General features: G+C 39.4%; 1 protein-coding gene across 6 annotated transcripts in view; it reads left to right on the top strand.

Moving 5' to 3' along the window:
* Positions 1–24750, top strand: part of BCAS3 (BCAS3 microtubule associated cell migration factor) — a 546677-nt gene that overhangs the window by 178155 nt on the left and 343772 nt on the right. For all 6 annotated transcript variants that reach the window (XM_058675591.1, XM_058675590.1, XM_058675592.1 and 3 more), the window contains one exon: positions 17371–17635. In XM_058675591.1, coding sequence (XP_058531574.1) covers positions 17371–17635 — 265 coding nt within the window. The remainder of the gene's footprint in view (positions 1–17370; positions 17636–24750) is intronic.

Raw genomic sequence — 24750 nt, 5'->3', positions numbered from 1 at the left:
GGGTACACATAACTCTTTCATATGTTTATTTCATTTTCTTTGAGTCAATCTCAGGATTGGGATGACTGGATCATATGATGAGTATATTTTCAGATTTCTGAGGGATCTCCATAACTGTCTTTATTATGGTTTTACTAGTTTACATCCCTACTAAGTATTAAGGTACCTTTTCCCTGACATCCTTGCTAGCTTTGCTGTTTTCTTGATTGGTAACTATGCTGAGCAGGGTGAGGTAAAAATGTCACTGTAGTTTTTAGTTACATTTCCCTGATTGCTGGTGATCCTGACCATCCTTTCTTGTCTTGGCCGCTGGCTGGCCATCCTTTCAAGGTATGCCTGTCCATGTCCATGGAATATGTTTTTGTGGTTGTTGAGTTTTTTTGAACTCCTTATGTATTATAGACATTAATCCTTTGACAGATCTGTAATTTGCAATTTTTTTTCCTATTCTGTTGGTTGTCTCTTCACTTTGTTTTTTTTTTTTTTTTTTTTTTTTTTTGCTCTGCCGAAACTTCTTGCCCTGAAGTAATCTCAGTTGACCTATTTTTGCTGTTATTGCCGATGCTGCTAGGCCCTTATCCAAGAAGTCTACCTTTTCCAGAGTCTTGAAGTATCTCCCCTATGTTTTGATGATTTCAGATTTTAGGTTTAGGTCTTTGATCCATTGTGAGTTAATTTTTGTATGGAAAGTACAGTAGGAGTCTTACTTCATGTATCTGTGTGTGAAGATCTAGTTTTCCTAAAACTGTTTGTTCAAGAGACTGTCCTTTCTCCAGGGAATGATTTTAGCTTGTTTGTAGATGCATGAGTTCATTTCTGGGGTCTTCACTATGTTCCATTGGTTCACATTGTCTGTTTTTATGCCAGTACTAGACAGTTTTGTTTATGATTGTCCTTTAATGTATCTAAAGTCTGGTCTTATGATGCCTCTGGCTTTACTCACTATGCTGTAATAATGACCTTTGTTTTTATTGTTAAAGATTGTTTTAGCTTGTTGCGGTGTTGGGGTTTCTGTGTTTACATATAAATTGTAAGGTAAGGTCATTTTTTTAAGATCGAGAAAAATGTCCTTAGTATTTTGATTGATATCACATTGAATATAAATTTTTTTGGGCTGTATGGACATTTTGATGATTCTTCCAGTACATGAACATGAAAAGGTTTACCAAATTTTTAACTTTTCCTATTTTTTTCCTTAATGTTTCATAATTTTTCTTATAGAGACCCTTTGTCTCCTTGGATTAATTTATCCCAAGATGTTTCCTTTTTTTTTTAGTAGCTATTATGAATAAGATTGATCTTAAAAGTTCTTTGTCAGCCATGGCATTGTCTGTGTATACAAATACTATTTTGTGTGCTGATCTCATGTTTTACAACTCTGCCAAATTATCTTGGGAATCTATTGGTGGAGTCTTTTGGTTCCCTTTAGTATAGAAACATATCAGCTGTAAACAAGGATAATTTGACTTTTTCCTTTGTGTTCCTTTGACTTCCTTTTATTTCCTAATGGTTTTGGCTAAAACTTTCAGAAGTATTTTGAATAGTAATGATGAGCTTGGCATCCTTATCTAGTTCTGGATATCAATGGAAATGAATCCAGCTTTTTCCTATTCAGTATGTTACCTGCTGTGGGTTTGTCATATATTGCCTTGACTGTGTTGAAGTATGTTCCTTTTACATCCAACTTCCTTAAGGTTTTTATCATGAAAATATTAATTTAATTACTTGAAAGTTAGAATTACACAGTTAAGGAAGAGACAGAAAAAGAGAGAGAGATAGAGACAGAATATAGATAGAAATAGAGAGAGACACTTCCATCTTCTAGTGCCTTCCCCAGATTGTGGCAATGACTGGAATTGGGCCAGGCTGATGCCAGAAGTTTGGAGCTTCTTCCGGTCCTTTTGCATGGTTGCAGAAACCCAAGCACTTGGGCTGTCTCCTGCTGCTTTTCGAGGCTATTAGCAGGGAGTTGCATCAGAAGTAGAGCATCTGGGATATGAATTGGTGCCCAAATGAAATGCTGGTGTTGCAAGCAGTAGCTTTATGTGCTGTTTGTCACAATGCTGACCCGTAATGTATTTTATCAGATGCTTTCTCTGAATCTATTGAGATGTTCACACATAAAATTTTATACAGTTTGTTAGTGTTGTGTATCATGTTTATTCATTTGTGTATGTTGAATCATCGCTGTATCCCAGTGATAAATCCAACTTGCTTTTTCTTTCTTTCTTTCTTTTTTTTTTTTTTTTGATGTGTTGTTGGATTCAGTTAGCTAGTGTTTTGTTGAGGACTTTTGCATCCATGTTCATCAGGGTATTCATCTATAGTTCTCTTTCTTTTTTATATCTTTTTCTGGTTTTGGAATTAAGGTTATGCTGTACTCATAGGAGAAATTCGGGAGTATCTCTTCCCTTTGAATTTTTTGAATAGTTTAAGACTAAATGTATCTGATGCAATGGTTTAACCTCTAAATCCTCACCTTGCAACCACCAGCATCCCATATGAGTGCCGGTTTGTGTCCTTGCTGCTCCACTTCCCACCCAACTCCATGCTTTTGGCTTGGGAAAGCAGTGGAAGATGGCCCAAAACCTTGGGACCCTGTATCTGCGTGGGAGAACCAGAAAAAGCTCCTGTTAGTCTGAAAATCAGAGTATTTCTTTCTTTTTTTTTTTTAATTAATTACATTGCATTATGTGACACAGTTTTATAGGTACTGGGATTCCCTCCACCGCTCCCCCAACCCTACCTCTACGGTGGATTCCTCCATCTTGCTGCATTTCCACAGTTCGAAAAAGAGTGTTTCTTAACCTTCATGGTATCTCTCATCCTTCAGACAGTGCCTTGTAGGTAACAGGTACAATGATTTGCAACTAATACTGATATTCTTCATTAACAAGTAGGAAAAACATGTAAATATGATTTTACTCTAAGACACATTTTGTAATGTAGGAGATTGGGAGTTTCTGAACAATAAAACACCAAGATCAAAGAATGTCAAAGTTAATTTTTATATGGGTCTACTGAAAATTATTTTAAAGTGGTATTGGAAATCACATGCATAAAATCACATATTTATGACACATGGGCTGTGTAGCCATCTCTGAGTACTGTAAAATCATGTTATTCTAAATTCTTCTAAGAACTCTGTACTTTAATCAGGCAAAGAAAAAAATTGAATTTGTGGATCTAATTATGTTGAATTAAGTTGTTTTGTGGTCTATGACATGGAATATCCTCTGCATCTGAGAGTAATTTTCCTTGCAAAGCACATATATTGTAGAAAAATTGTTCCTGTTTTTGGCAGCAAGTATAAATTTTACAAGTATTTTATTAATATGCTTACGATTGTCTGAGGCAGACTTCAACTCATTTTTGTATTTAACATGCTAATTAGGTAAAGGATAAAGTTGCTTTTGTAGCATGTGATAAGCAAGTGTTAATTTTATCGTATTTACAAAAGTCCTGCTAAATATATCTGGTGGTGAAGCAAGCACAGTGCTGCTAAATGGTATGATCAGTGTAACTCTCAGAGGAAAAAAACATGCCTCTTAATATTATTAACAGGTAGTATTAGCTGGCCATTTTAGATAAAAACCAAAAAGTTTTATGTGAATATATTTCAAATATTGCCTAGCTATGGTGGTAATGATCTGCAAATTTAATCAGATTCTCTGGATGTTTATTTGGAAAGGCTATAAACCTTGTATGAGATTCTGTTTGTATTATTTTCTTCATCTGACTCCCACTTAACAGTTTCCTGGAGATATAATAAGTAAATAGTATTCATCAAAATGTTAATGGAGGGCCCGGCGGCGTGGCCTAGCAGCTAAAGTCCTCGCCTTGAAAGCCCCGGGATCCCATATGGGTGCCAGTTCTAATCCCGGCAGCTCCACTTCCCATCCAATTCCCTGCTTGTAGCCTGGGAAAGCAGTTGAGGATGGCCCAATGCATTGGGACACTGCATCCGTGTGGGAGACCCGGAAGAGGTTCCTGGTTCCCGGCATCGGATCGGTGCGTACCGGCCCGTTGCGGCTCACTTGGGGAGTGAAACATCGGACGGAGGATCTTCCTCCCTGTCTCTCCTCCTCTGTATATCTGACTTTGTAATAAAAATAAATCTTTAAAAAAATGTTAATGGAGAATGGAATTGAAAGATACGTTATTGTGTTGTCAGTAGAAAATATATTTATATTTTATAGTTTTTTCCATAATAAAAATTTCATAATAAACATTTTCCATGAACTTTTTAATGACCCCCCTCATATGGAATTATTAGAAAACTTTGACACCAAGATAAATTTAACTTTCAATTTCCATTTTCTGCAGACTTCTTAAAAATATCCTATATCCTAAGTTATTTTCATCTTAAAATTTTTTTTTTAAAGATTTATTCATTTTTGTACTGGAAAGGCATATTTTACAAAGAGACACAGACAGAAGATCTTTCCTCTGGGTCACTTTCTAAGTGGCTGCAATGGCCAGCTGGAGCTGATCCGATCCAAAGCAAGAAACCAGGAGCTTCCTGCTGGTTTCCCACATGGGTGCAGAGTTCCAAGGCTTTGGGCTGTCCCCTACTGCTTTCCCAGACCACAAGCGGGAAGCTGGATGGGAAGTGGAGCACCTGGGACATGAGCTGGTGCCCATATGGGATCCAGGTGGATGTAAGATAAGGATTTTAGCTACTAGGCTACCACACTGGGCCTAGGATGTAGATTTTATGTATAGGATGTGAAGAGGATGAGAACTGCAAAGAGAGAATCAGATCTGCAAATAATGTCTGAAATCATTGAAAGAACCACCAAGAAAACAGAAAACATAAAGCTGTCCTTAATCATGATGACATAGTTATCTATGTAGAAAATGCAATGAGTCCTGAAAGACAGTAAAAATTAATAGACATATGCCCATGAGAGGGATAGCTGAGTCTTACGGTAGATCAATTTTGAGTTCTCTGAACGTTCTCCAGACTGACTTTCATAGTAGTTGTACTAGCCTACACTTGCACCTATGGTGAAGTAGGGTACCTTTCTCCTACATCCACATTATCAGATGTTGTTAACAGATTTTTAAATATAACCCAATTTCACTGGAGTTAGGCGGAACCTTAGTGTGGTTTTAATTTGTATTTCCCTGATAACTAGGAAGCCTGAACATTTTTTCGTGTGTCTGTTAACTATTTGAATTTGTTCTTTTGAAAAAATGTCTGTTCATTTCCTTTGCCTATTTCTTCACAAGGTTGTTTTGCTGTTGTTGAATTTCTGAAATTTTTAGTAAATCCTAGTTATTAGTCGCCTATCTGCTATGTAGTGTGCAAAGATTTTCTTCCATTCTGTTGCTTGCCTCTTTGTTTTGTTACTAAGTATTTGCACAGCTATTAAGTATTTTTTCCTGTAGTTGCCCTAACAAATTACTATTAATTTGGAAGCATAATTATCATAAATGTATTCCCTTTCATTGTAGGAAGTGTTTAAAATCAAGGGATAACCAAGGCTACATTTTTTTTCTGTCATTTTCTAAGAAAATATCTGTGTTTCTGTTTCCAGCCTTTGTTTCCTGGCAGCACTTCTTGACTTTTTCCTTTAACTTCTGTCTCTCATTGACTTAAATCGTACTCTATTTGCTCATGTTCTGTATTTCTTCTGAGGCTATGCATGATTTTGTTTTCAGTACAAACCTTCATAATCTATAATAAACTCCATATCTTCGTTTTTATAAATCAACATGTTGACAAACTGTTGCTTTCTGGCCCTGTAATGGACGTGAACCTACTTGTAATTGGGGATATCATCCATTGCAATCTATGTTCTGCCCTCCACAGAGGCAGAGAAAGATCTTCTGTCCTCAGATTCACTCCCCAAGTGGCTTCAATGGCTGGAACTGAGCCAATGTGAAGCCAGGAGCCAGAAGCTTCTTCTGGGTCTCCCATGCAGGTGCAGAGTCCCAAGGCTTTGGGCCATCATCTACTACTTTCCCAGGCCACGAGCAGGGAGCTGGAAGGGAAGTAGAGCAGCTGGGATGCACCCTGGTATCCATATAGGATCCAAGTGAATAGAATTTAACCACTAGGCTGTCTGTTGGGCCCACATTCATTCTTTGTGGTAAATACTTTTCCCTGGGCCTAGCGCAGTGGCCTAGCAGCTAAAGTCCTCGCCTTGAACGCGCTGGGATCCCATATGGGCACCGGTTCTAATCTGGGCAGCTCCATTTCCCATCCAGCTCCCTGCTTGTGGCCTGGGAAAGCAGTTGAGGACGGCCCAAAGCTTTGGAACGCTGCAACCATGTGGGAGACCTGGAAGAGGTTCCTGGCTCCTGGTTTCGGATTGGCTCAGCACCGGCCATTGTGCACACTTGGGGAGTGAATCATCGGATGGAAGATCTTCCTCTCTGTCTCTCCTCCTCTTTGTATATCTGGCTTTCCAATAAAAATAAAATAAATCTTTAAAAAAAAAATACTTTTCCCTGACTCAATTTCCTAAAATAGCCCACTCCAACAAAGTATCAACTGAAAGTTCAGAATTTTAAAAAATATTAACTAAGGGCCCAAATGCAGTAGCTTAGTGGTTTAAGTCTTTGCCTTGCACACACTGGGATCCCATATGGGAGACCTGGAAGAAGCTCCTGGGTTTGGATTGGCTCAGCTCCAGCCATTGTGAATCAGCGGATGGAAGATCTTTTCTTTCTGTCTCTCCTCCTCTCTGTATATCTGACTTTCCAATAAAAATAAATAAATCTGGGCCCGGCAGCGTGGCCTAGCGACTAAAGTCCTCGCCTTGAAAGCCCCGGGATCCCATATGGGTGCAGGTTCTAATCCCGGAAGCTCCACTTCCCATCCAGCTCCCTGCTTGTGGCCTGGGAAAGCAGTCGAGGACGGCCCAAAGCTTTGGGACCCTGCACCCGCGTGGGAGACCCGGAAGAGGTTCCTGGTTCCCGGCATCGGATTGGCGCGCACCGGCCCGTTGCGGCTCACTTGGGGAGTGAAACATCAGATGGAAGATCTTCCTCTCTGTCTCTCCTCCTCTCTGTATATCCGGCTTTCCAATAACAATAAAATCTTAAAAAAAAAAAATCTTTAAAAAAAGAAAATATTAACTGCAAATCCCTTATCATCTTAAATCATCTAGAACTTATAAAACTGAAACTGTGGACTCTGTTCTCAGGCAAAATTCCTTTTCATCTTTGTATCTATTAAACTGCTAGAGAAGTTATCTGTTACCAAAATAGGATAATAGGATTTGCATAGAATGAACATTTCAAGAGGGCAGAAGTGGAAAACTAGTAAAAGATTCAGTGGTCTTGTATAAGTTTAATATCCAGTCTAAGTATTTTGGTATCAAGGCTTCAGTTTCCTTCATTATTTGAGGCTGTGCCTTCCTGGGCAAGAGTTCACGTTTCTGGTACCATGCCTTTGCTTACCCTATCTTTGTACACATGATTTGTGCCCCTAGAACTCTGTCCTTACTCATGGAGTTATTCATCCAGTTCATTGAAGTGTAGGAGTTATTTGTGCCTGAGTACCTCTATGAATGTATTTCCTTCCTGTAACCCTCTTTGACTTCATCCTATTTCTTGCATTTTAGTCCATGCTGGCATTGTTTCTACTGATACAGCATTCTAATAAACTTTGTATATTTCCTGTGAATATCATAGGAGTTTCATACCATTATAGAAGAGAATATTGCACAGATCTTGGTTTCCCTTGTTTTAGTCCTTCCTGGCTTCTGCTGTTCTAATGGATTTCTGAGTCAGTGCCTAATATCTTCAGCAGAATATTGTTCTGCTACACTGTTGGCTTTCTTTCCAGAGTATGCTTTTATAAATATGAAACTCTTGTGCTGTGCCACTGGAAGACCAGGCCCAGGGTCCACCAGCAACTCAACGATGGACATGGTGACTGTGAATTATCCCTGGAGTGAGGTTTGGGGATGTGTGCATGGAGGGACCGTTGAGGAAGTTCATTATAGGTTTGGAATGACTTCAAAGGAACTTCCATGGACCAGGCCACTGCAATTGCAGGTAAAGGAGGGGGCTGAGACTGGGTGATTTGGAGGTAGGAAAATTGGAGGACATGCTTGGGTCGGACTAGGACACCTGCCAATGTGGGATACCTGGACTGGGCTAGCTGGCATCCATCACAGCCCACTGGAAGCTCCAGCAAGGATATCTACCTGTTGAGACTAGGCTGCAGTACCTTCCAGTGAATGTTACGGCAGATCATGATAGGCTGGGCTGTGACAATAACCAGTATGCGAGAGAACCAGGTCTGGGATCAGATTCTGAGGAGAATTTGTAGGCTCATTCCTGTGGGACTGAAAAACCCACTGGTTTGCATGTGGTTGAGGGTAATGATTGCTGAGCATGATCACGGAACTTACCAGTATTCATGGGTACTGGGGTTTAGAGCAGACTGTCTTAGCCCAAGCTGCAAGACTTGCAGGCGCACCCAAGAATTGAATGTGGAGATAGGCGGAAATGCACTATCCACAAGCACTCATGAAGGTCGTGACTAGGTGGTTGACTATACTGGGCAAGGCCTTAACACTTTGCCAATGTGTGTGAGATCCAGGTCTGGGGTGGGCCTGGTGGAAGAGCTTGGGCAACTCCCCTAGTGGGCTGAAGCTCCTACTGGTGAGCATGAAAGATGAGGCTAGGGGTGGGCTGGGCTGGGCAAGGCTGTTCCACTTGTTGGCAGGTATGTGGGCTGGCTAGGGGCTGAAGACTGGATAGGACCAGGCCAAACCATAATATACTGGCATGCATGGGAAACAAGACAGGGTGCAGGCTAAGCTGGACAAGGCTTCTGCACTTGTCTATTTGCATGGAAGCCAGGTATGAACAGAGCTAGGTTGCAGCACTCATCAGCGAGAGTTGGGACTGGTAGTGGGTCGGGCAGGCAAGGCTGCAGCATCCAATGGTAAAGGCCAAGGTGGGGGATGGACCATGCCACACTGGTTGGAGTAACAAGCATGGCACGCTCAAGTTCTGTGGCTGCAAGCTGGTCTGGTTGGGGGACTAGTTTGATACCCCTACTGGGCTGCAGTTCTCACTGATTTTCGCAAGAGCTGCTACGGGAGTGGTGAACTAGGCTGGAAATGGCTGCAGCATACCTTGGCATGGATGGTGTGAACTAGGTCTGGGGTGGGCCAGACTGAGCTAGGCTCCAGTACCCTCTGGTGCTCTCAAGAGCCAAGGTATAGGATAGGTTGGTCTAGATCTTGGCACCTGCTGAACCACATGAGAATGGGTCTAGGGGTAGGCCAGGTGGAGCTGGGCTATAGCATCCAACAGTAAAAACTGGATTGGGTATGAGCCTGTCATGCAGGGATGATGTACCTGCTGGTGAATTGTGGGACAGGAGTTGGGTTAAATCAGGCTGAGCCAAGAACACACCTCTGTGATTGGGAGGTGATCTGATAGAGGAGCTTGGATAACTCCTTTCTCAGGATACAGTCCCTGCTGGTGAGCACAAGAGCTGAGATGTAAGCATCTCAGACCAGACCAGGTTGCAATACCCACCAGCATATGTGTGGATCAGGTCTGGGAGTGGGTCAGGCTGGGCCAGTTCACAGCACCCAGTAGCACATGCGAGAACTAGGATGGGGTACATGACAGGCTGGGTTGGATCACAACACCAGTCAGTTCACAATAGGGTCAGGACTGGGGGCCTGCTAGCCTAGGCTGCAGCATCTGCTGGTGAATGCCAAGCTGAGGTGGGCCATGCCATACTGGCATGCAGCATCCACCAGCACATGCATAACCCTGGGGGTTGGTGAGCCTGGTAGGGAGGGTGTGGGGCTCTTCTGCTGTGACACTGCTCTCACTGGTGAGTGTGAGAGCTAGCAATTGTGGTTGATCAGACTGGACAGGGCTACAACACCCATTGGCCTGCAAGTAAACTGAGTTTTGGAGAGGGCTGAGCTAGGCCAGGCCACCACACACACTGTTGCATGCAAGAGCCAAAATAAGTACTGACAGGTCTGGCTTTGATGTACTGTCGACTGGTAACTGCCGGAGCTGATGTAAGTCCTATCAGACCAGGCTGCAGTACTACCTGGAAAGTGTAAGACCCGGGGCTTGGGAGTGGGCCTTATAGGGAATCTGTGAGTACCTCTCTAATGAACTATGGCTCCCAGCAGTGAGCATGAGAACCAGTGCTAGGGGTGGGCCTAGCTGGACAGGCCCTAGCACTCACTGCTGTAAGTGTGGGATGGATAGTGGGGTTGGTTGGGCTGAGCTAGGCTGTTACATGCATTGGTATACACGAGAGCCAATTGGGGTGTGTGATGGACTGGACCAGTCTGCTGCAGGTACCCGCATGTTCAGGAACTGGGGCTGGGGGTGGGTCTGGTGGGGGTTAATGGGGTTGCTCTGACTAGGCTGCAGTTCTTGCTGGTATGCATGAGGGTCAAGTGTGTGGTTGGCAGGGTTAGGCTGAACTGTATCATCCGTTGGTTTGCATATGAGATGGGGCTGGGGACAGAAGTGATCAGGAGACTGCAACCAGTGTGAATATAGGCCAGAAGAGAATGGAGCGACATATTCCAGATTCTAAAAGCAAAACGTTGTCGGCCCAGGATAACGTATCCAGCAAAACTCTCCTTTGTCTTTGAAAATGAAATAAAAATTTTCCCCAGTAATGAAAAGTTAAAAGAATATGCCTTTTCCAAACCTGCCTTTCAAATGATATGTAAAGATGTTCTCTTGACAGAGAAAAGGAGTAGCGCCCACCAAAACCAAAGGCAAATGCGAAGAACATTCCAGTAAAATAACAACAGAAGACTAAATCAATGAACAACCCATTGCTAAAATGACAGAACCAAATTACCACCTATTTGTATTAACCCTGAATGTAAATGGCTTAAACTCATCAATCAAGCATCATAGATTAGTAGACTGGATTAAAAAACAAAACTCATCTATCTGTTGCCTGCAGGAGACACATTTCACCAACAAAGATCAGCGGAAACTAAATCTCATGGATTTTGATTTTTTTTGTTGGTTTCATCTCTTCAAAACACTTTCTTCCGATTGAATTCTCCACTGAATCATAGATCATACAGTAGCATCATTTTCTTCAAGAAGGTTCTTGATTTTCTTTTTCACTTCTTCAGCGACACATTAGTCATTCTGTAGCATTACTTAATTTCATGGCATTGTAAATTTCTGTTTTTCTTCCTGTTGTTGATTTTGTATTGTGGCTTTTCATCTAAGGGGATGTATAGTAACTGTGTAATGGGGACTGTCATATCCAGATGTGAGGATACAATGCAGTATGCATCTCTACTTCCAGACTAAAGATGGATTCCCAATGAAACTGTTAACTATATCTTGACAATAGAATGCTGGACTCTCTGACATTGTCAATGCCTGCAATGATAAACGCATGACTCTGTAAGAAGAACTATATTATAGTAATGATATTGGATAACGCAGTGTGAGTGGAGGGAATTGGGGCTGGGATAAGGGAAATCCCAGGGCCTATGGAACTGTATCATAATATGATGAAATAAAAATAAGTAAAATTTCAAAAATAAAAATGGACTTTAGTAATTCGACCAACTTTATATAAAATAAAATTAGCATTAAGACAAAGCTTTTTACTAAATGTATTTGTTAAATTTTCACTAAACAAAAATTCATATTCTTCAATCTGCGTTATTGGTTTTGAGACAACTTGCTTAATGTTTGCTAGAACTAATAGAGAAAAAAAGACTTAAATTTATCTACTAACCACATTGTCTTTATAGGTAACTCCTAACCCTAACAGTTTCATAATGTGCATTCTTTTCAGTTTTTCCATTATACGTACTTTGGCAATGAACAGTGGATAATAGATGAAGCTTAAACCACAGACAAAATGTTCATTATTGATCACTGTAATTTGAATTACAGTCAGTATAGGATCAGGTACTATATACTTCATTGATGGTTTGATTTCAGTTATTTCTGTCAGTGAATGTATCCATACCTTTGTTATGAGAGACCCAAATTATTCAAGTAGCAGTTGTAACTTGTACAGCTTAGAGTCTAAAAGTATGCACCTGCCATCTGCTAATATGTAATCATCCTGGTAACAGATGAGAACATCGGCTAGTTCATTTCCACCTGGCCCAAGGTCAGTAATAATAAAATGTGTCCATAGTTTGGGTACAGTAATCAGTAAATATTATTTGAAAGAGCAGATATTAAACATATTTGATTCTTTAGTTCATGTGGTTTCTGTTCTCTTATGTCATCACACAGAAGCCGTCGGGATAATAGGTGAATGAATGAACATGGTTGACCAATGGTGATAATTACTCTAACTCTGACTTAAAGCAGGTTTGATAGTTTATTGTTTTCCTGTGCTGACTTTTCCTGAGTTAATTAGCCTTCCACTCTGGTTGTTGGAGTTGTATAGCATAGTTGCCTTGGCCTGGTAGTCACTCTCAGTTTCATTATAGCTGAGTCATGGCAGAATCAAGCATAAGCACTTAGAGGAATCTCTGTGGATCATGTCCCTGTTGAATGTATAGTGTTTTTTGTTTTGTTTTGTTTCTTTTTTTAAGATCTGTTTTTAATTTCTATTTGAAAGAATTACAATGAAAAGAAGAGACAAAGAGATCCTCTATCCATTGATTCATTCTAGTCAGGAGCCAGGAGTTTCTTCTGGGTCTTCCAAGTGGGAGCGTAATCCCAAGGACTTCAGCTATCCTCTGCTTTTTTGTCCTCTGAGGCAGTAAGCAGGGAGCTGGATTGGAAGTGGAACAGCTGGACATGAACCAGCACCCATATGGAATGCCAGCACGGCACATACAGGCTTATCCTACTATGCCTGGGTGCTAGCCCTGTATATTTATTCAGACATTGTGATACAGTATATGTAAACACGTGTGTCTTGTCCTCTTGTACTTTGGAATATCCATTTCCATGCCTGTTATTCCATCTTGTCTTGTTTATTCCCAAGTTTTAAGTGACCTTTCCCAAAGTGGGTCTGGAACATAATACAGCCTTCATGAGTCAGTGTTCAGTTACAGTTTAAATTCAGTAGCGGGTTGATAGCTGTTATCTGCAAAGGCGGTGTGCTTGTTTACTGCATCAGGCAGGTGGCGATGTTGTACTAGAATAATACCTCAGTTTACTTCATCTGCCATTAAGTCCTTTTTTTCTTTTGGATTTCTGTGACACAAGAACTAACTGGAAACCTAGTAGGTTGTTTTTTTCTGTCCTCATTCTACCAGAACTTGGGTTTACAAACTCAGCTGCTCTATAAATAGCTACCATGCTGTAATATCTGGTTGGATGGCAGAGGCAGGTCAGAATGTAGATATTGTGGGATGGAGTTTTTCTGTCACTTGGCCCTTGGAATCATGGTTGGTGTCCTAATGTTAATATGTTCCCCTGCCCCCACCATGAATAAGGTGCTAATTTTCACATGTGGTATTAATGTCCAGACACAAGAGGACTTTTTCCCTGATTGTGTCCTGCCTTTGCCCACTACTGCCCCATGTCATCCCTGCAATTGTCTGTCATCTTTAACCTCTTCTTGTCCTCTTCTATACTTAGTTTTATGCTGCAGCAGGAATCCAAGCTCTTGAGCACTGATGAACCTTTCCTGTGATTTTAATAAGCCTTCATATTTGCTGTGTTTTTAAATATTTTTATTTGAAAGAGAGAGAGAGCGCGCTTCCATCTGCTGTTTCACACCCTAAATGATCACAGTGGCCTGCTTGGGCAGGTCTGAAGGTGGGAACCAGGAGGTTCCTTTGGTACAGGGACCTAAGGTTCTGAGACATCCTCTGCTGCTTTTCCAGGCCTTAAGCAGGGAACCAGTTTGAACTGAACAGCCAGGACTCAAACTCGCACCCATATGGAATATTAGCCTTGCAGATTGAGGATTAGGCTATTGTGCCATTGCATTAGCTCTCTCTACCTTTTTTTAAATTTTAAATATTTGTAGGTTTAAATGATTTGCAAAAAATAATATCTAAAGATTCCATGTTGTGGAATATTCATTCCCAGTTTTGCCTCAGTGGTCACATTTTGCAGAGTAATAGTGGGTCACAACGATAAGATATTGATGTATTCTAAAGAAGCCTCTTTTTAGATTTCATCATATTTAATTGCAGTCATTTGTATGAGTTTGTGTAGTTGTAAAGTGTTTTCATGTTGGCTTGTGTATCAGTGACTACCTTCATAATACTGAACAGCTTCCTCCTGTTGTCTTTCATTGCCAGACATACCTCCCACATGTTTGACTATTTGAATATTCACCTGTTTAGCAACACCTGGACTATATTCAGTTCATATTCATGACTCATATATTAGGTGAACATACTTTTTCATTTCTTTGGCACAGATGCCCAAGAATTTGGAAGATGAAAGTTACTAGTTTTGATGAGAGCAGACAGATTGTGTTTAGCTTTATTTTCTATTAAAAATAGTTCTTTTACCAAGTATTCATCTTCTTGACGTGGGCTCTTAGAAAGCAAAGATTTTTTAGTTTGTTAAGATTCAAGATAGCAAATTTCTCTGTGGGCCATGCATTTAAATGAAGCTAAAGAATGCTTCGCTTAGGCTTCAGTCCTATATTTGTTATATTACTGATTTTAATCCTTCATTTTTTTCCCAGTTAAGCATCTAATGGTGTAATTTCCTTGCAGTACTGCGTTGTTTTCATTTTTGTTACTTTATTACACATTATTTTCATTTTTGTTCAGCTTTGTGAATTTTGTTATTTTTTGTCCTTGGGACTTTGCATTTGAACTGTGGGTTAGAAATATAGTGTTTAATTACCGTATGCTTAGTGATTTTTCCTTCCCTTATGGATTTACAGTTTTATTACATTATTGTTAGAGAACATATGCTGTATATGATTTTATTTCTTTAAGGAAGGAGGTTTTCAGTGGTGGGTGTTAGGAAATTCAAAACTATTGGGAAATTTCTATGTGGTAATTTTATTATAGACATTTTAAAAAACTTATTTTCAGTTATTTTATTAAACCATCATATATCCTTAAAGTATTTATGTTTCCATCTTTATACAAGTCAGAAATTGAGAAATAGAATTCAGGCTTTGATTTTGACTGTCTCATAAGATTATTTTTCCTGTCTCTATATCCCCCTTTCCTCATTTCTTTATACTATTTATTTGAACTCACTTCTTTTTCCTGTTTTTTTAAAAATTTTGTACACCACAATGGAATTCTGTTTTGTTATAAATCCGTTCTTTTTTTAAAGATTCATTTCATTTTTTATTGCAAAGTCAGATATACAGAGAAGAAGATCTTCTGTCCGATGATTCACTCTGAGCTGATCTAAAGCCAGGAGACTGGTCCTTCATCCGGGTCTCCTACGTGGGTGCCTGGTCCCAAAACTTTGGACTGCTTTCCTAGACCACAAGCAGGGAGCTGGATGGGAAACGGGGTTATTTTAAGCAAACTATATACATTAAATGATATACATTAAGTGCTTCTGGGGCAACTTTTTGCCTGAAATGTTGTTTTTTAAATTTGTCAGCTGTCAGGTTCATCTTCCGTTATAACATTAATGTGCCATGAGAATGTATCACATTAATCAAGTTGGGCAAATGTGGTTAAACTTTGTGATTTTGCATGTTTGTGCAACAACTGTCTAACAAGGAAATGTTTGCCTTGATACATAAAATGAAAACTTATTTTTTTACGAGAGTGTCTAAGCTCTCTTAGAAACTCATACATTGGTGAATATGAAGAGTAGGCTCATTTGAATATCTAATATATTGGGAAATGCTTGTTTCCTTTGAAGACTTCTACTTAATTATTCTTTAATTATAGCTTCCCTGATTTATTTACATGTTTTCCAAATCTGGTATGACAGACGGGCAGAATTGAGTTAATGGCAGACAGCAGATTGTGGGCCCTTAGAGCTTTATGGTTCGTTATTGGGAAAGGGGGCCACCTCTTGAAAATATATGCATGCTGTTGCTGTGTGCTGTGCAGTTATTTTTTTTAGGGCTTTTTCTTCGTCTCAGTTGTCTTCAGAGATCTACATCTATGGAAGCAACTCCCTATTTACTTTTCCTCTTAGTCTCCTTAGTTTAGTTATAGAAACATCCTTCTAAAGCAGATGTTATCTCTACTACTTCTTAAACAAAATACAATCACACCTTGCTCTGAGTTTGTGTCTTCCATTTATAATGTATATTTGCACATGTATATCTCATGTGGAATGGCTAAACATATAAATTGCAATGTCTTTCCTTTCCTGGTAAGTGAATCTTACATCAAATGTAAATTCCAGGCCCCTTGGCTATTTTGGTTTTTGGTATATTTTTTATATTGTACAGCTACCAATCTTGTGGGGGAAATGAGGTAAAAACTTCATTTCAGAGGCAGAGTTCATATTTTCCTTGCTTATTACTTCTAGACCTTGTATACAAGACAGTTTTTTTGCTTGATATATATTTTGGTTTTATAAGTATTCATGCCTTGTCCTCCTGTTATACTGTAAGCACAGTGGTTGTTTCTTGTTTACCTCATTGTTCTCAATGCTTAGTTTGGTGTCCAGTAAATATTTTTTAAATAAATTCTGGCTCAATTATATAGGATGTTTTAAATTTTCATTGCTATTGGAAGCCAAAATTGGGAGATGGACTCCCAATGAAATGGTTGAATATATCTTTTTTTTTAGGGCATTTTTTAAAATTACATTGCATTATGTGACACAGTTTTATAGGTACTGGAATTCCCCCCACTCTTCCCCAAACCCTCCCCCCATGGTGGATTCCTCCACCTTGCTGCATTGCCACAGTTCAAGTTCAGTTGAGATTCTTTCATTGCAAGCATATACCAAACATAGAGTCCAGCATCTTATTGTCCAGATAAGTGATTGAATATATCTTGACAGTAGGATGGTGGATTGTCTGCTGTTGTCTGTACCAAAAATGTCAGGACACACTTAAATAACAGAATGATGCACTTATGACTGTTAATGAAGTATTATACTATTATAATAATATGGTGGAAATACGTTTGGGAAAGGGAAAATAGGGAGGATGGAGGGGAAATCCCAGAGCCTATGGAATTGTACCATAAAATTAAAAATAAAATAGAAGAGAAAAAAAAAGAAAAAAAAGAAAAAGAAATCTGACAAAACATATGACTGTTTTGTCTTACGGCTTCATAAGTTAATAGAATGAAGCTGCATAGACCCTGTTTTCTGACTTGGTACATGGTGCACTAAGGGATAGAATTCTTCCTTTAAATCTTATGAAATGTGAGATGGAGTTTTGATCAATATTCATTGTGAACCTCCTATCTGTATTTATATTTGTAATTTACTCTGAGCCAAATTTTGATGATATATAGTATTCTAAATAGTTTTAGCCATTTTTGTATTTTTTCTCATTTGTAGGTGCAAGACATCTGCTTCAGCCATGACTGTCGTTGGGTTGTAGTAAGTACCCTCCGGGGTACTTCCCACGTGTTCCCCATCAACCCCTATGGTGGCCAGCCTTGTGTTCGAACACATACATCACCACGAGTAGTAAACCGCATGAGCCGTTTCCAGAAAAGTGCTGGACTGGAAGAGATTGAACAAGAATTGACGTCTAAACAGGGAGGTCGCTGTAGCCCTGTTCCAGGACTATCAAGCAGTCCTTCTGGCTCACCCCTACATGGTAAACCTAATTTTCTCTTTCTTTGCTACTCATTCTAGTCAGCCTTCCTTACCTTAATTTTAGAGGTCTGGGATTTATTAAAACTTTTTATTACCTGTTCATGTAAAGGTAAGTTTTCAGACTCATTTTAGCTATTTTTACTCATTTCATCATTTAATAAATTGGAGTTAATATGGTACTAGTGGTTGACTATACCATTTTAATTCCCTGTTGCTTTTGATGTATAATTGATATTTGGTATGTTTAGGATATTTAAAGTATAGGGCCATGTTCATAGCTTGGGGAAAATGATTGTTATTCTGTCTATCTCTTCTCATGTGTTCTGTCACTACTAAGAGCATAATTCATTAAGAATTGTTCACTTTTGGAGAGGAATGATCATGCTTCATGTGTATTTTAGAGTAACAGCTGCGTTTTATGTTAAAACACTTCTCAGCAGATTTTTAATCAGAATGTTGTAGGCGTAACGAAGGTGTGTATTGGTGCTTGATCTTAGAGTGAGTGGTTGTGTAACCTTCCTCCCAGGCACTAAGTAGAACATTATCAGTATTCCCTTTTATGTGCCCCAGAATGTACAAGTACAATTATGACCCATATAGTTGTCACATCTTGACTGAAGCAAACAGACCTAAAAGCATCCTTAAACAGGGTTCGTTCCAGTTTTTATATAGATGGAATTAAATTTTGAGATATTTGATTTTCTTCACATTATATTGATGAGTTTCATTCACCATTGTTCCAGATAGGTTTGATTCACTAGTTCCAGTGCTCTAACTTATTCTAATCTGCAGATGTGCTTCTATTTGTTAATTTTTTTCTATTATTGTTGTACATTTGTGTTTTTGGATTGGGGTTATTAGGTGTAATGATGCAATGTTTTTTTCCCTACTTGTTTCTTGGTATAAAGGCATATTCATTTTTGAATTTTTTGAATTCATTTTTGAATTCATCCATTCATATATGAATTAATTGTGTGAGATGAACACATAGTAGTATACTATTTCATTGTCATGAATATCCAACAAAAATGTTGGCATTAGATAACCCTATTTGGAGCATGGCAGAGTCTTTTTTGATGGATGAACATTTTAGGTTTTAATATTGGGAAATTTTAGATAGATAACTCAGTCTATCCATTCATCCATCTATGGGCATTTGTATTTCCACTCTTTTATTTTGACAATGTGTTCATTTTATTTGAGAGGCAATGAGAAAAATAAAGTGAACTTCCATCCAGGGACAAAGTCAATTAGGATCTTGGAATTCAATCCAGGACTCCCATGTGGTTGTAGAAACTCAATTGTCCGAGCCATTGCCACTGAAAACCAGAATTTGTGTTAGCAGAATTCTCAAGCCAACAGTCAACCAGAAAATGAACCCAGTTATTGTGATATGGATGCGGGAATCTTAACCTGTGTATTAACTACTGGGCTACACTCCTGCTTGTTTCTTCTTTTTGACTTTTGTGAATAATACTGTTATGAACATATATGTGTGTATATTTATATACTTGTATACAATTCTTCTGTGTATATACTTACCTTTATTATTTTAGCTTCTGTATCGAACACATCACATATAGTCTTGTTAATATTTAGCTAATTTTGTGCATTTGTATTATAAGAGTTTATTTTCAATTTTCTTAAACCTTCCTGTGTGAGTGTACATGTATCCTGAGGAAAACTATTGTAACTTAAAAATGTAGAACCTCTATTTAAATGCGGTACCAAAAAATTGGTGTTTATTTGTGTAATATAGATTATTTAACGTTTTTTTTTGTGCTGAATATTTTTGCTTTTAAGAAGTTGAATGTATTTATTTGAAAGGCAAAACTACAAGGTGGTAAACATGGAGATGGGAATACATATCTTCAGTTTGATGGTTCTCTCCCCAAAGGCTCACATCAGCTGCACCTGGACCGAGCCGAAATTCAGTGCCTAGAACAGCAGCACATCTTGTACATGGGTTGTGGGAATCCAAATGCTTGTATCATCATCACATGTTACTTTCTGGGATAGTATCAGCAGGAAGCTGTATTGGAAGTGATGCCAGGATTTGAATCCTGCCTGGCATTCATTCTTGGGCTATGAGCTTTACAAAGAAATGACTTTACTCTGTGCACTGTAACGCCCCTGACCTTTTTATTTCTTGTTGTTTGCAGAGAGAATCAATGTCTTTGTGAGGCAACTAGATGCACAAGTGTAGTTTACAAAGGTTGGGGAACAAAATTGATTTTCTTGGTGCAAAAAATTTTCCATGAATTTCTTGAAGGCCTCTTTTTTGCCTTCTATTTTCTTCCCATTCCTCTTTTTTTTTTTTTTAAACTGATCAAACCATGCAGCAATTTTTTTACTAGTGTTTGTGTGTAATACACACACACACACACACACACACACACACTGTCCTCTTGTGTCTTCTACTCCAAAGAAAGAATGAAATGACTCTGACCAAATACCTTTCAATATATTTTCGTCAAAGGTTACAAGTTCCAAACAATGACAGATTTTGTAAAAGGACAGTAGTTGAAGAATAATATTTGAATTTCAAGTCAAAACATCTTTTTTGTTAAGATTTATTGCTTTCTTAGGTCTTTTGATATTTTTTTTAAAAGACTTTTATTGGATAGTCAGATATACAGAGAGAAGAAGAGACAGAGAAGAAGATCATCACTTCCCAAGTGGCTGCAATGGCTGGAGCTGAGCTGATCTGAAGCCAGGAGCCAAGAGCTTATTTTGGGTCTCTCATGTGGGTGCAGGGTCCCAAGGCTTTGGGCCGTCCTCAACTGCTTTCCCAGGCCACAAGCAGGGAGCTACATAGGAAGTGGGGCCACTGGGACATGAACCCCTTCCCATATAGGATCCTGGTGTGTGCAAGGCAAGAACTTTAGCTGCTAGGCTATCACACTGGGCCCAGATCTTTTGATATTTTCACAGAAGTTTCAGAGGGGAGAGTCAGTTAATGCTGCTACAGTTAATTCCCTTTGGAAATTAGCATGTTTCAGGAGGTGTGTTCCTCTGGATGGCATGTTTTTCCCATCACTTTGCAGTTTTTTTTTTCATTCTTCAAGCATAGCTGTTGGAGTGGTGGTCATTTTTCTACATTTTATTTTTGTATCTTAACATGTCCAAACAACACAGGCATTGTTGTTGGTTAGTTCTAAAAACGATGTATTTACAATTTGTGTGGGTAAACAGTCTGATGGTGGTTAAAGACAATGTAAACCTTTACACAGGGAGGGATTCATCTTGAAAAATGAATCATGTTTTGGCGCTGGTACTGGTGTTCGTCTGTGCTCTTTTTAGCAAAGTGAAGGAAACTGTGAAATAACAGTTGATATAGGGGAATTTCCTTTTTACTTTTGGAGTTAATCCAATCTATGTTAGGATTATTTTATCAATCTTTCCAGAAGGTGTTTATTTATTTGAAATACATTCTTCCCAGAAATTGTATTTCTTTCCTATATTGTTGATTAAAGCTCAGTCTAGATGAAGTGTTCCCAACATGAGAGCCTTGAAAAGGGATAGAAAAATAAGTGCTTTTTATTCATTATCCTGTAGCCAAAGGAGTTATCTCCTTTCAACATGGATTTGGAGATAGTGTGACCACAATATTAATAGTACTTATGTTGTTGGTACCAAGAGAATACAGATATTTTGATGTCACATTAAATGTGAGGGAACTTCACAAAGTCCATGGAAAAATGAAATTAAAACTCTGGGTTTTTTTTAGCATCAGAAACTTCTTTTCAGTGATATATGAAAATTTTGTGTTATGAATGAAACTTCACATGGACTTCAAAAAAAAATCCTTGCAGCAAAGCTTATAATTCTAATTCCATTTTTTTGGTGAGCTTCTTAAACCAATCTATCGTTAAATATATACTGTGAATGTGTTCAACTATTGAATGAGTTTTGAAATATCATTTGTGCTCATCACTGCTTTGAAATTATTAAATGTGATTGTATATGATTTTAATACCAATTCATGTTACAACACAACTTTTAAAAATAGTTTGGTAATTGTAAGGTAATCATTACCTTTCTAATTACATGAACTTTATATTGCATGTAATTCTAAGTATTATCTGAGAGTTTGTAGGCTCTCATAGACTATCCATATAGCCTCTGATGCTTAATCATTGGTCATCAATGCTTCATTCTTAGCTTTTTTGTTTTGCTGTCACAACCATGTACTTTCAAAACCGTAGATGTGATCTGCCAGTTTTTCTGCTTGTATCTCACTGTGCTCTTAGAATGTGAGAAAATGCCTCATCTTTCCAGCTTTTTGTGCCATCATGTTCCGAGTCTTTATCTTTTACTAAATATACCAACTGTACTGATTTTGGGGGAGTAATTTCTATTGACATCCTTCTTGGTATTTCAGATAATTATTATGCCTTTTTACTAAACTAGCTAAAATAACTAACATGTTCTTAAGTCTTTTTTGGATGTGATATTGCATGTGTCTTTGGTATACTTCACATACTTCTCTGACAATATGGGAATCATTCATTGGTACATCTCTGTTTCCTGTTGCATTGACTTCCATAGAAGTAAAGTCTTCATCCTGTTTGTATATTGTCACCCTGCACAGTAGTTGGCAACATTGGGTTTTGTGGCATTCTGTCAGGTTTTGTTTTTAAAATTTTATTTATTTTGGATGCAGTGTGGTAGTCTCTCTCTCTTTCTCTCTCTCTCTCTCTCTCTCTCTCTCTCTCTCTCTCTCTCACTCTCTGTCTCTCTGTCTCTCTGTCTCACACAAACACAGAGATCCTCTATTTGTTGGTAAACTCCCAAACTGATTGCAGTAGCCAGCTCTGGACCAGATTCAAACTAGGAGCCTGGAATTTCATCTGGGGGTCTCCCATTTTTGTGGCAGAGGCCCGAGCACTATTGTTTTCCTAGGCACAATAGTGGGGAGCTGGAATGACAGTGTAACAGCCAGGACTCGAACCATTGTGCTCATATGGGATGCCAGCAACATAGCTAGTGATTTAACCAGGCATACTGCAATCCCATCCCCAAACAAAAATTTTAAACAATCTTTAATTAAGAATTGTTTCAAGAAAAGTAGTATAGGGTCTGGCGGCGTGGCCTAGCAGCTAAAGTCCTCGCCTTGAACATCCCATATGGGCACCGGTTCTAATCCGGGCAGCTCCACTTCCCATCCAGCTCTCTGCTTGTGGCCTGGGAAAGCAGTTGAGGACGGCCCAAAGCCTTGGGACCCTGCACCCCCATGGGAGACCCAGAAAAACTTCCTGGATCTTGGCTTCGGATTGGCATAGCACCGACCGTTGCGCTCACTTGGGGAGTGAATCATTGGATGGAAGATATTTCTCTCTGGCTCTCCTCTCTGTATATCTGACTTTCCAATAAAATAGATAAATCTTTAAAAAAGAAAGAAAAGTAGTATAGATTTAATTTGTTATGTTTCACTATGAAGAGCTTTTCACTCATGGTAAGATTACTTTTACATTTTCTCATCTACAAAGGGCTAGATGATATTTCTTGTGTCTAGGGATTGTCATGAACTCAAGTAATGCATCAGTAAAGATGCATTGGAACTGTTGGAACTGTGGAGAAAAATAAGGACAGGAAGTGGAAAATAGGGAATGCCTAAGATAATTGCAATTTGAAGTTATTATGTTTCCTCTGGGCTTTAGTGTGGTGGCATTTGAGCAAAGACCTGATGAAAGCAAGGGAGAAAGTCATGCAGATAGATACAGCCAGTGTGAAATTATTTTGGGCTGGAAATATGCCCAGAGTGTTGAAGGAAAGGCAAGGAAGCCAGTATCAGTGAAGTATAGTGTGCAAGGTACATAATAGGTGATGAAGTCAGGGAGAAACTGTGACCTGGTATGTCAGCCTTTGACTTTTACTCAGTGAAGGTGAAACAATGGAAGGTTTTGAGAATAAGACTTGCATGAAAGTATTTTGTAAAGAATCAGAATGGAAGATTTTTTTTCCATTTTTAATTATATTTTTGATAATCTTTACATAATTAGGGCATAAAGGTTCAAGAGCTACAGGAAAGTGGGTAAGACTATTATTTCCACATACATTTTTTTTCTATATCTGGGGTAAAGGGGTTGTAAAGGGAGAAGCCCCACCCAGTCTCCCACCCATCCCAGGTGCCTGACGTGGGGCATGCTCCGAGGTTCTTGCTCAAGTGGTTTTGATAGTTCAACAGTTATGAATTGCTGCCAATCTTGCCATTCCAAGCATGAAGAAATCGCTGCAGAATCCACTGGTTGACATAGTTCATCTTAGAGTCTCAGTTTGCCCTGTTTTTATTGCCAACATATGGCTGGGGTAGTTGATTGATTTGTTCTGTCCTCTGTCTTTTCATGGTTAGGGATCTGAGTGTGGCAGTTCGATTGAGGGGATCCTTAAAGAAATTTTGTCTGAGCTGATCCCAGACCAGGTTCTTGTATGTACTTGCAAGTACGGGACCTGGTACAGTCCATCGCCCTTATCAGGTGGTGGTTGCAGTTGCTGGGTCGGTGCTGTTTCCATCCCTGTCTTCCACTGGAACCAATGGGTGTTGCAGTCCAGCCTGGTTCTGCGCAACACACACTCAGCCCTCAAATAAACCAGTGTGACCTGCAGCCTAGTCGGAGCAACCCACAATAACCTCCACCAGGCCTGCCCCCTATCCTGGTTCCCATGCTTGCCATTATGTGCAGCGGACTAGTCAAGTCTGTCCCATGTCCCATTCAGCTCTCATACATGTCAATGGGCATTGAAGCCTAGTTCAGCCCAACCAGCTCCACTATCCAGTCCACACACATGAAGTTGGGTGCCCTTCTGTGTAGCCACCCCTGGCCCTGTCCTGGTTTTCATGCTCTCCAGTGGGAGTGGTAACCCAACAGGGAGGTGCCCACTATTTCTCTTGTAGGCCATTCCCACTCCCGGATCATGCACTCTCCAGGTGGTTCTGGAGTTTAACTTGACAGAATTAGCCCCAATGCCAGCTTCTGCTAGCTGATGCTGCAGCTAAGCCCAAACAACCCTCATCCACTCTATTTTATGCTTGCAGCAGTAGGAACAATCAACCCAACCTGGCTTTTCCCTGATCTAACTCACATGAGGCCCACAGGTGTTGTAGCCCTGCCT

This window comes from Ochotona princeps, chromosome 17 (assembly GCF_030435755.1).
Source record: "Ochotona princeps isolate mOchPri1 chromosome 17, mOchPri1.hap1, whole genome shotgun sequence".
NCBI lineage: Eukaryota > Metazoa > Chordata > Mammalia > Lagomorpha > Ochotonidae > Ochotona > Ochotona princeps.
The sequence above is the reverse complement of the archived record's forward strand: the minus strand, read 5'-3'. Positions and strand labels throughout refer to the sequence as shown.